Source organism: Oncorhynchus clarkii, chromosome 7 (assembly GCF_045791955.1).
Source record: "Oncorhynchus clarkii lewisi isolate Uvic-CL-2024 chromosome 7, UVic_Ocla_1.0, whole genome shotgun sequence".
NCBI classification, from domain to species: domain Eukaryota; kingdom Metazoa; phylum Chordata; class Actinopteri; order Salmoniformes; family Salmonidae; genus Oncorhynchus; species Oncorhynchus clarkii.
In genome coordinates this window covers 18,116,685-18,129,253 of record NC_092153.1, presented here as the reverse complement: position 1 = coordinate 18,129,253, position 12,569 = coordinate 18,116,685, and the positions used below count along the sequence as shown (strand labels likewise).

At 45.7% G+C, this 12,569-nt stretch overlaps 1 protein-coding gene across 4 annotated transcripts in view; it reads right to left on the bottom strand.

Annotated features, from left to right (window-relative positions):
- Window positions 1–318: 318 nt before the first annotated feature.
- The window catches only part of LOC139413001 (rho GTPase-activating protein 6-like), a 79,615-nt gene continuing 67,364 nt past the window's right edge, over window positions 319–12,569 (bottom strand). For 2 of the 4 annotated variants that reach the window (XM_071159955.1, XM_071159958.1), the window contains exons 5-13: window positions 12,308–12,503; window positions 11,149–11,204; window positions 9,282–9,432; window positions 7,684–7,832; window positions 6,701–6,880; window positions 4,468–4,559; window positions 4,048–4,280; window positions 2,968–3,039; window positions 319–2,880 (exon numbers count right to left, since the gene is read on the bottom strand). In XM_071159955.1, coding sequence (XP_071016056.1) covers window positions 2,288–2,880; window positions 2,968–3,039; window positions 4,048–4,280; window positions 4,468–4,559; window positions 6,701–6,880; window positions 7,684–7,832; window positions 9,282–9,432; window positions 11,149–11,204; window positions 12,308–12,503 — 1,722 coding nt within the window. In that variant the 3' untranslated portion in view covers window positions 319–2,287. The remainder of the gene's footprint in view (window positions 2,881–2,967; window positions 3,040–4,047; window positions 4,281–4,467; window positions 4,560–6,700; window positions 6,881–7,683; window positions 7,833–9,281; window positions 9,433–11,148; window positions 11,205–12,307; window positions 12,504–12,569) is intronic. The other 2 variants (XM_071159957.1, XM_071159959.1) reach the window with 1 other exon arrangement.

Sequence of the window (12,569 nt, the reverse complement as noted above, 5' to 3'; positions counted from 1 at the left end):
CGGAGGTCTTGGTCTTCACTCTTACCCCTCCTCCCTTCCACACTCTCTCTGTTGCTCTCTCCTCCTCTCTCCTTTCGATTATTTTTCCTCTTTCAAGGTGAAGAATTATCAAATTGTCCAAAAATATCCAAATTGTTTTAAGAACGTTTAAGAACGTATCTTTAGAATGACCTGTGGACAAAACAACTAAGCAAAAAGATCTAGGGTCCCCTCTTTTGGTTCTACACTGTTATTACACCGTCAAACATTCATGCATTGTCGAAATCGGTTACATCGTCACTGGTAAAAGGTGTACAAGACCAAACCAAGTACATGAAACACCTTCTTCCACGTTTAATTCCACAATGGCATATTTAAGACGACACACAATACAAAAGCGGACATCAGATCAAAACTCGGGCCATATACATGTGTTTGTTGATTTTTTTGGGGGGGGGTAAAATCAGTTATTTCCACATATTACAATACTGAACGGACATAATAGTTGTAATCCTTTTCAAAGAGCATGGATCCATGTTATACTTGACTCCAAACACACTATTCTATTGAGAATAGTGCATAGAAACACAAGCTGTTGAAAGCGTTTTTTATAGAAGTGAAGATGGGACGAGTATTCGACATGTCATTTTAGGGACACTGTGAAGATATGTAGAAATGTGCGAATCCTTGTAAATAATTCAAATGTCTCTCACACTTCAAATTCCTCTCGACATGCAGACGGATTGAAATAAACCAACAAACAAACTACCATTTAGAAAGTGTGCAGTATTTGCCAGCAAATATCCACAAAACTAGGAAATGATTGTAGACTACTGGTGTATTTGGGCGCAAAAAGCATCGGGTAAATTATAGAGTATCAAGAGCTGTATCACATAGGGCGGCGCACAATTGGCCCAGCATTGTCTGGGTTCGGCCGGGGTAGGCCGTCATTGTAAATAACACTTTGTTCTTATCTGACTTGCCTAGTTGAATAAGGGCTCAAACATTTTTTTTTACCATTTTTACATTTACAAAAAACATAGAGGCAGACAGTGCATGTAATGACAAAAGCAAGAGACGTGTTTGTTTTGTTGCTGAAAAGGAGGAATCAAAAAAGCTTTGGCAATTCCCAGAGTCCAGTAGAGTACTGTAAGTGCAAATATCTCGTAAAATCCCATATCAATCGGACAAATACAGTGAGAGAGAAAGCAATGAATCTGTCAGGCCAACAATGAACCTCTCAGGCCAGCAATGAACTTGTCAGGCCAGCAATGAACTTGTCTTTTTAATATTCCTATGCAGCCATAACCTTGACATCAACCACCTAATGGAATGAGAGAATCATTGGAATGAATTATGTTGATATGAGCTTGTAAGATAAGCCATGCTGTGGCAACCATGGTGAAGTGAAATCCAATCGCTAAAATAACAATGTCAACTACGGAAAGAGAGAAAGCAGATTAGACTTTATAGACGCCCAGAATAACATGTGATGAAAAGAGAGTCAAGGAATTAAAGAACTTTGACACAGTTCTGTTCTTTTAGAACCCAACTTAGTAAAGCTTTGACAGACGTTATCTTTTTAAACCGAGTTAAAACCACACGACACAAACATTTAGACAGCCTGTAAAAAAAAATGTTAGCTAGGCCCGACATAAAATACATTATAATGCTTATATACAAACTGTTGCAAAACTGTACTATGGGCTCTGTTACTTGGTGACTGACATTGAATAAAACTCTGCTCATACAAACGTGTGCGGTACTTATCGGGATATAATCAGCAAGTAAATACCCTCTGAATATTAGCAGCAATCACTAATATATGTGACGACTTCAGTAAATATATAAGGGTAGGATTGGTCATGTAAATTGACTGTAGCTTATCAAATTGTTGTCATAAACCTTAAACCTTCCTGTCTTCACAAGTCACCTGTACATATTTCATGCAGCTCAATTTAAACTGGGGCCTTATCGAAAAGTGGACATGCAATTGAGAATCAAATTGATAAACTTGACGTTTGAGGTATGTTTTGCTGACAGTTTCATGTTGATCCTCTCTGAAACAGCTCAGAGAGAATATTTAATAACATGCAAAGGGATGACCAGGATACAACATCAATCGAGGATCAATACATAGCAAACAGGAAACACTAGTGACTTTGTACCAAGTCCGTAGTATAGGCAGCAGCTGCACATGTAAACAACGCCATGGCGCCCATGTTTGGGGGGAAGGACGGAGGGGAGGACAGAGGGGAGGGATGGAGGGAGGGATGGCTAACACTACCCCACGGTCCTATGGTCCAGCTTACACCAGTGTCTCTGGGAGTGTGTCTGCGTTTTCCGAGGACAGGAGTTGCCAGATCTGCCATCTGTCCCTCTGCCAGTCCTGCCACTCTTGGCTCATGGGTACCATGCTGTCCGTGGTGGGGGAGGCTGAGTTCTGTGGCACCATTGGCCTCCCACCCTGCAGGGGGTGCTGGTGAGGGGGTGCTCCGAGGGAGGGGGAGACAGGCTGGGCTGGTTTAGAGGCAGCGGGGGAGAGCCTGGAGGACAAGCCGCCGTAAGGGGGAGGGGGAGGACCCGAGTGGGCGGAGTTAGGGCTGGGGTTAGCCTGGTGTCTAATGCCCTGGGGGAGGTTCTCTGCGCTGCTGGCTGCTGATTGGCTGTCGGGGTACGGTAGGGGTGGGGTCACAGGGTTGAGGCTCAGCAGGAGGCGCGGCCGTCCCGCCTTGCTGTGAGGGCTGCTACAGACCCGTGTGACAGGGGGATGGGGCCTGCATTCGGCCACGCCCAGTGAGGTCTGTGTCCGTCGTACCACCTGCCTGGCATCGCCTTGGAGAGAGTCAAGTCCTTCCTGGGAGCTGCGTGAGCTGCCCTCTGACATGTTGCTATGGGAACCTGGAGATACAGATGTCAATGGAAAAAGTCAAAAAATTAAGATAAGTAAAAGTTCAAAAATGTGATTGTTACATTTCAACAGCTTACCTGAATAAGACTGGTCCATCAGCCCTGGTTTCAGAGTGGAATGCCAAGCTCCCCAGATATTAGCATGCTCCTCTGACGTATAGGACATAATGAACATGACCATGTTTAGGGACCATCATACCCATCATCATCATCGTCATTATTATCAAGATTATAATCATCATCATCATCATCATCATCATCACCTCCACCACCACAATCATCATCGTCATCATTATCAAGATTATAATCATCATCACCTTCACCACAATCATCATCATCATCATTAAGATTATCATCATCACCTCTACCACAATCATCATCATCATCATCATTAAGATTATCATCACCGCCTCCCAGGTGGCGCAGTGGTCTATGGCACTGCATCGCAGCGCTAGCTGTGCCACCAGAGACTCTGGCCGGCCGCGACTGGGAGGTCCGTGGGGCGACGCACTATTGGCCTAGCGTTGTCCCGGTTAGCGTGTGTTTGGCCAGTAGGGATATACTTGTCTCATCGCGCACCAGCGACTCCTGTGGCGGGCCGGGTGCAGTGCACGCTAACCAGGGTCGCCAGGTGCACGTTGTTTCCTCCGACACATTGGTGCGGCTGGCTTCCGGGTTGGAGGGCGCTGTGTTAAGATGCGGCTTGGTTGGCTTGGTTGGGTTATGTTTCAGAGGACGCATGACTTTCGACCTTCGTCTCTCCCGAGCCCGTACGGGAGTTGTAGCGATGAGACAAGATAGTAAATACTAATAATTGGATACTATGAAATTGGGGAGAAAAAGGGGGTAAAATTCAAAAATAAATACCAAAAAAAAGATCATGGTCATCATCATCATCATCATTAAGATAATCATCATCATCATTAAGATAATCATCATCATCATTAAGATAATCATCATCATTATTAAGACAATCATCATCACCACAATCATTACCATCATCATCATTAAGGTAATCATTATCATCATCATCATTAAGATCATCAACATCACCTCCACCACAATCATCATCGTCATCATCATCATCATAATTATCACCACCATCACCACGATCATATCAACCACAGCTTAAGTAAGACTGGAGAGTAGTCCCCTCACCTTTTGAGACCCAAGGATTGGACCCATGGGTGTCCCGTGTCCGTCCTGCCACCTGCCTCACCAGGGTGTATTGTTCAGACCCTGGGCTGGTCCCTTCCCCCTGGTGCTCAGACAGAATGGGGGAGTTGTTGTCATAGGGGGACAGCTCTCCACTGGAGACCTTGTTGGAGTCACTGGAGGAGCGCCTCTCGCTCAGGGAGAAAGGATCCTCCGATCGCAACACGTCTGGACTCCTGTGGAGTGGAAGGAGTGATGGATGAGGGAGAGAAAAGGATGGGTAGAGAGAATAAAAATATATTGCCAAAGATGATGGGTTCTTCACTTTCTCTCAACAGACATGAACACCAGGCTAAGCAACTACTTTCCATGAGTACTCAAAATGTGTGACTGTGATATGTGCAGTGGAACCAATGTACTCACTGTGATGCCTTTCTCCTGAGCAGATAGTCTACCACATCAGGATCAGTCTCTAGTAAACTCATTAGGACCTCATTCTGCAGGTCCGGGGGCACCTACACACAGACAACAGCAGACATGACCAAACAAGTACAAAAAACATGGTTTATGTATGTAATGGCATAAGATGGAGCACTAGGGGGTGCTATTGACCAAGACAACCTCATGGTGAAAGTGAGTCTAACTTTTTTCCATCTTCACGTTTGGTGATCACAAGCCAGTCAATACATGAACACATAGTATTAAATACCAGTCTCTGGATCCATGTATAGAAGGGAAGGGCAACTTGGCGGCCCACGGACTACACCCTTTTGTTGGTCCGTGGACCAATTTCACACCAAAAGACTAATAGAATACACAAGGTTAAATTTAGAAACTTGGTTGTGCATCAGAATTCACTCAATTTGCCCATTTCAGCATTTTTTTATTTCTTTTTTTTATTTAAATTGGTAGCGCGCCAGCTATCTAAACTTATCGTCAGCATGGTTGAATTACCGACCGGGTTGGGGCCCATTGATGATAAGTTATCATATTAAAAACTGCAAACATTTGCCTCCATCTTATGGCAAAATATGTAGAATTGCGGGAAATGAGCTGTAAAACTGCAAAAAAAATTATCCGCCCCATGGCAAAATTATTAGAATTACATGAAATGAGTTATAGAATTGCAAAATCATCTCTATGCTCCATGGCAAAAAATGCAGAATTGCAGGAAATTAACTTTAAAAATAAAATGTACGCCGACCCACGAGCCACTGTGGCCCCTCATAACGAGTTGTGATTTTTTTGTTGCCCCCAACAGTTGCCCATCCCTGATGTATAGTGTCTGGGCAATGGGCAATAAAATACATGGGCAATAAAAGAAGTGATTTGGCAATGAAGCACGACAGTCCAAACACATCCAACTAAAGAGCTACAAACATCTTTATTGGTTTACGTCAGGACCTTCAGCAAACAACCCAGCCCAGTGGAAAAACACGAGGGATAACATTTCAGGACCTAATGTAACCGATGTGAAATGGTTAGCTAGTTAGCGGTGGTGTGCGCTAATAGCGTTTCAATCGGTGACGTCTCTTGCGCTGAGACCTTGAACTAGTGGTTCCCCTTGCTCTGCAAGGGCCGCGGCTTTTGTGGAGCGATGGGTAACGATGCTTCGAGGGTGACTGTTGATGTGTGCAGAGGGTCCCTGGTTCGAGCCCGGGTAGGGGCGAGGGGATGGACTAAAGTTATACTGTTACACTAACAATACCTCTTTCCAGCATCCCGCCACTACCCAGTCTGAGCGGAGGGAAAAACAACCTCTGCAAAGTTCAAAGAATATGACTTCTGTTCAGGGAAATAGTGGTGGTGGTGTCAGAACAATCAGTGCAAGGGATTGGCCCATAAGTCTCTCTGGCACCGTCTCAAAAGCCTGTGATCTGTAGTGGTCTGGAACTGGGCCCTAAGGCCTTTAATCAGGTCCAGGATCAGCTCTAATAGCACTAACAAAGGCCCACAGAGCTTTGTTTTCATTCTATAAGACAGAACCATTGTCTGGTAAAGCCTGGAGAATCTATAACTTAAACACAGGCTGCATCCCAAATGGCACTATTCCCTATGAGCCCTGGTCAAAAGTAGTGCACTATATAGTGTACAGGGTGCCATTTGGGATGCAAATATATGTTACTGAGTGGCACCGCTAACCCGGGACGAGGGAGGGAGGGAGGGAGGGAGGGAGGGAGGGAGGGAGGGAGGGATGTGTGATGGCAAGAAAGAGGACAGGCAGAGGTAATGGAAATGGTATGGCTGTATACAGACCTAGGACATAGAGAGTTCATCAAATGTGTCAGTGCTAAACCCATGCATTTGACATGGTAACTACATAAACAGATTGAGTTTACACAATGTAGGTTATGTAGTTGTTGCAACTTCTCTACAACTGCATCACCTCACCTGTGTACAGTGTATACAATGAACTCACAAGGGAGTCTTACTTACTGGCCAATCTAAAGTGATAATTAATTGTAGCTTGTCTGCTGGCTATTAGGAATACATTACTGTAATTACACAGTACCTGCCTGTCCGATTACCATATACGTGCAAGGTTGTATTATTAAGAGGGACTAAACAGGAGAATGGGTAGGATATCAACACACACACACACACACACACACACACACACACACACACACACACACACACACACACACACACACACCATGAAGAGGGAGTGGAAGGTTGCGATCATCCTCTGGAGAACAGCGATAACAGCGGTGCTCTCCTCTGCGCGGGCCGGACTCTGCACACTGAACTCCTTGTCTGAACTCTTCTGCTTGTGGAGCAGGTTGGGACCAAAGATGGTGGCCAGGTTCAGAGAGGTCATCTTGTTCCCCGTCACCTGGAGGAGATGAGGACATAGGAATAACAATAATGCCAGCTGCTTAGCAAATGGTTTTATCCTGCATAGCATGGAATCACATACAGCCACACTAGACTAGGCAAACATGTGCAATTGACTGTCATTAACACAAAGAGATACACTTCATTATACTTCCTGATTTAAAAATAATAATTTGACCAGATATAATACAATATTGACCTCATAGAATGCCATATTGACCTCATGGAATACCATATTGACCTCATGGAATACCATATTGACCTCATAGAATACCATATTGACCTCATAGAATACCATATTGACCTCATAGAATACCATATTGACCTCATAGAATATGATATTGACCTCATAGAATACCATATTGACCTCATATAACACCATATTGACCTCATAGAATACTATATTGACCTCATAGACTACTATATTGACCTCATAGACTACTATATTGACCTCATAGAATACTATATTGACTTCATTGAATACGATATTGAGTGCTTCAGGAAAATAACTAGCTAAACAAATTGGACAACTACCATGAAGAACACGCAATAATGGCTAAATTGAGACTTCACCACTATGTCACAGAACAGCATCCCCCCCCCCAAGAACCCGAGATCGCGAGAACTAGTCTCAGTGCGAGTTAGGGAGGGAGGAAGCTATGCTGTTGAAGCTTGACGCCGGTTACACACCTATCCAATCCTCTCAGATCTAGTTTATAGGGAGGTCTAGGAGTAGGGGCATGTGGTTGTTTTGGGAATCATGGGGAGTGATGGGGGTAACGGAAGGGGTCTTCGCCTCACCTCCTGTCCGTCTTTGTCCTGGCTATCGTGGGCGTGGTTCGCCACGGTAGAGAGGAACTGCAGGAGGCGGTGCAGGGTGTCGCTGTTACAGGCTGGCAGCAGGTAAACCAGGAGCTGGGTGGCACTCCGCTGCTCCTTACAGTCCAGCACTACAGAGGAACAGGACAGGGGTCAGGGGTTAGAGGTCAGGGTGTCGCTGTTACAGCCTGGCAGCAGGTAAACCAGAAGCTGGGTGGCACTCCACTGCTCCTCACGGTCCAGCACTACAGAGGAACAGGACAGGGGTCAGGGGTTAGAGGTTAGAGGTCAGGGTGTCGCTGTTACAGCCTGGCAGCAGGTAAACCAGGAGCTGGGTGGCAATCCGCTGCTCCTCACAGTCCAGCACTATAGAGGTACAGGACAGGGGTTAGATGTGTTGGTACCATTCTTTATTCATGTCTGTGTTCTTAGGCAAAATTGTGAGTGAGCTCACTTCCTTGGCTGAGAAGCAACCCCACACATGAATGGTCTCAGGATGCTTTACTGTTGGCATGACACAGGACTGATGGTAGCGCTCACCTAGTCTTTTCCGGACAATCTTTTTTCCAGATGCACCAAACAATCGGAAAGGGGATTCATCAGAGAAAATGACTTTACCCCAGTCCTCAGCATGCCAATCCCTGTACCTTTTGCAGAATATCAGTCTGTCCCTGATGTTTTTCCTGGAGAGAAGTGGCTTCTTTTCTGCCCTTCTTGAATACCAGGCCATCCTCCAAAAGTCTTTGCCTCACTGTGCGTGCAGATGCACTCACACCTGCCTGCTGCCATTCCTGAGCAAGCTCTGTACTGGTGGTGCCCCAATCCCGCAGCTGAATCAACTTTAGGAGACGGTCCTGGCGCTTGCTGGACTTTCTTGGGCGCCCTGAAGCCTTCTTCACAACAATTGAACCGCTCTCCTTGAAGTTCTTGATGATCTGATAAATGGTTGATTTAGGTGCAATCTTACTGATTCCAAGCACCCCCTCCTTTCTTTTGAAGCTTCCAGTCTATTATTCGAACTCAATCAGCATGACAGAGTGATCTTGTCCTCGTCAACACTCACACCTGTGTTAACGAGATAATTACTGACATGATATCAGCTGGTCCTTTTGTGGCAGGACTGAAATGCAGTGGAAACATTTTTGGGGGATTCAGTTCATTCGCATGGCAAAGAGGGTCTTTGCAAGTAATTGCAATTCATCTGATCACTCTTCATAACATTCTGGAGTACATGCAAATTGCCATCATACAAACTGAGGCAGCAGACTTTGTGAAAATGAATATTTGTGTCATTCTCAAAACTTTTGGCTACGACTGTACATGTAGACAATGACATTCACATACACAACACTTGGCACAATGTATGCACTCTGGTAGGCTAAAGCCCAACCTTTACAGTGCATACAGCCTGTGTGTCATTGACCCAAGTATACACTCTTAAGTGTGGGTTTAGTGCAAACTGAAGGTGTGTCCTACTAAAAGAGGCCAACGAAGGTGATTGGGCCTAGGGCAGAGACTGACTCTACTACTGCACACACAGAGGGTAGTATTCATAAGTAGTGAAGTTGATGTTTCCTCACACATGGTGTTTATGAAGGCAGTGTAGAGCTCCTTGGTGAGGAGAGGGTCAGGCATATCTCTGAGGAACTCCTTGAGCAGCGCGGCCACGTCGTGGACACTGTGCTCCTCATCCAACTGGACGTCCACTCCCCGGTCAAACTCCTCCCTCAGCTAAGAGACAGAGTAAAACAGAACATGAGATATACCATGTAGTCCACGTACTTTACTGTTTACAGCAACTACAGTTAGAAAGTGAACTCAGAGAAACACTCAAACATATTCGCATCACACGCATGTGAACACATTCCACTCACATTACGGGGACACACAGATATACACACACCAGGTGTGACCTTGGTGGTGAAAACATTCTCACAGGTAGTCCTGGTCCAACCGGTTCTGTTCCCATACTGTGTCAACCTGCTTCTTCCACAATCTGACCCCTAGCATTACTCAGAGTTAAAATGGGTCCACTTAGTCCAGTAAGATAAGCATTATAAGCAAGTATTGTGTTTGATCAAGCATTATAGCGAAGTTTGATTATAGCTTGTGTTTTAGATAAAAACCTGGTTAGAGATCTAAATGTTGGCAGGAAGTAGCCTAATCATATAGCTACTTCCTTAAAGTGAGAGATGGTTGAGATTTAAGTAACTTTGAAAATACGATCTGTTAGTGATGTCGTCCGTTCTTTTTCAAGTCAGCAAACAGGGGATTACAGTGGGAAGTCATGTAGATTGTCTCACATGGTGACATTTTGATTCAACGCGCTGATAGCTTTGTATTCCCTCAAACGGTGAGATGTTGAAAATAGAAATAAACTCCCCATCTCAGAACGGAAACAACACCATTTAAGACCGAGGCTGAAACTGGCTGGCACCAGTGCTTGTGTTTTTGCTGACTTGAACGAAAGATTAGGATCTGCCATTGTGAGCGTTGCGTATGAGCTACGCATACAGAGAAGACCAAACTCGGAGAACACAAGTCAGAAAACACTCAAATCTCCTTAAAAAAACAGAGACATTGTCCAAAAACAACACTTCAACGAATTTAGTTTTCTGTCATAATAACCAAAAGCAAACGTTCAACTGACATTAAAAAAAGGAGGGAGAAAAATGAACGGCGAGCAAAAAATACTTAAAACCACACTATGACTATGACGATATAGGCAGAACATACATGTCCATGTAATCTGATTAATTATGATATAAAAGGCGAACCTGGTCCTAGATCAGCACTGTGATGGAAATTGAATACAGGCCCTGGGATGGAAAGTTAATACAGGCCCCGGGATGGAAATTGAATACAGGCCCTGGGATGGAAATGAATGCTACAAGCCCTGCTTGAATTACAATATGGCATTAAGGCTCGACTGCGTCCCTTTGTAGACTAGGGCCACGACTACAGAGGAGCCTGGCTCTTCAGCCGGGGCCAAGTTCATCCACTCTGCTTCCTTTAATAACGGACGCTGAACTAATGCTAAGTGGGTGTGCATTCTCCGAAGCAGCGGCAATATCAAAACCAATGCATGAATATAAATATATTGTGTCAACATATCAGAATTTGAATAGCTTCTATTTATATACATTAATTTCAACAGCTTCTATCTATATCACAGTATACATAAATATAATGTAATCAGCATTGGTCCCTGTTAAAAAAATAAATAATAAGGACTTATAAAACCATATTGTCAACCAGAACAGTCAATTAATAAAATGTGTAGTTCATTTCAATCGATGCTTCAACTGAGTTAACGATACAAGATCCTCTATTAATAAGATGGATTAAGTTGTAAGGTGTCGCCACCCACTCGCGGTGGGCTGAAAACAACAGCTTTGTGCAGCAACGTGCGAGAGGTATCAAAAAGTGCCTCTCCCAGGTTCTCACCTGCCTCACTCTCTTCTTGGAGCTTCCCACTCGGAATATCCCCACCGTCTGAAGACCTGTCGGAAGAAACAGCGGAGGACATTACCACTGGTAAAAGAGACACTCGGGTCGAATAATCACAGATGGAAGAGACGTGAAGACGCAGCCGCCATACGCCTCCTTTCAACACAGAGATTATAAACCAGCAAACCTAAACCAACGCTACTGTGGCCCATTCCCGCCGAAGTGGACTTTAGCTCCTAATGCTCAGTCCGGCAAGTGAGGATTTAAAGACTGCGGGAGAGCGGGGGGAGTAAACCCAGGGGTCCACGTTGAGAAGGATTGCAAAGTCGGTTCACTGAGTGTCGGGAATGAATGTCCAGACACTACTGCCTTGTTTCTACATCATCTTGGTTGGGCAGTGCAGGGCGGGATAAATATGTGGGGCTGGTTGGGCAGTGCAGGGCAGTGTAAAGATGTGGGGCTGGTTGGGCAGTGCAGGGCAGGGTAAATATGTGGGGCTGGTTGGGCAGTGCAGGGCGGGGTAAAGATGTGGGGCTGGTTGGGCAGTGCAAGGCAGGGTAAAGATGTGGGGCTGGTTGGGCAGTGCAGGGCAGGGTAAATATGTGGGGCTGGTTGGGCAGTGCAGGGCGGGGTAAAGATGTGGGGCTGGTTGGGTAGTGCAGGTCAGGGTAAAGATGTGGGGCTGGTTGGGCAGTGCAGGGCGGGGTAAAGATGTGGGTGGGGCTGGTTGGGCAGTGCAGGGCAGGGTAAAGATGTGGGGCTGGTTGGGCAGTGCAGGGCAGGGTAAAGATGTTGGGCTGGTTAGGCAGTGCAGGTCAGGGTAAAGATGTGGGGCTGGTTGGGCAGTGCAGGGCAGGGTAAAGATGTGGGGCTGGTTGGGCAGTGCAGGGCAGGGTAAAGATGTTGGGCTGGTTAGGCAGTGCAGGTCAGGGTAAAGATGTGGGGCTCGAATCAGATCAGGTGAGTGATCCCTGACAAAGACGAGGATTTTGACCACAGGAATAGAGCCGTGTCCAACACATAGGAAACGTTTTGAAACAGGGAACAGGGAAACCTGCGCTCGTTTTCGTTTTCCGTTGCAAAACCTTTTGCTACATTGTGCCCTACTGAACAGGCCCCAGGTGTGATCAGTGAGAGGGGCTGTATTAATTCGTACCATACTTCTCCAGGTGCTGGCAGCAGCTGTCCACCAGGCGAGGCACCTGTCTGTAGATAGGGTTGAGGCTCAGCCTCTTGTCCCGGTGCTTCTCCTTCTTGCTGGGTGCTTCAGCGGGCAGAGACAGCTGCAGCGCCTCCAACAGGCGGGATTGGTTATCATCCAGGTCTGTGATGGAGTCCACCGACATGCCCCCCTGCAGACCACAATGAGAGCATTATCAAGCTGACGTCTACTTGAGGTCACAGACACACACACACAA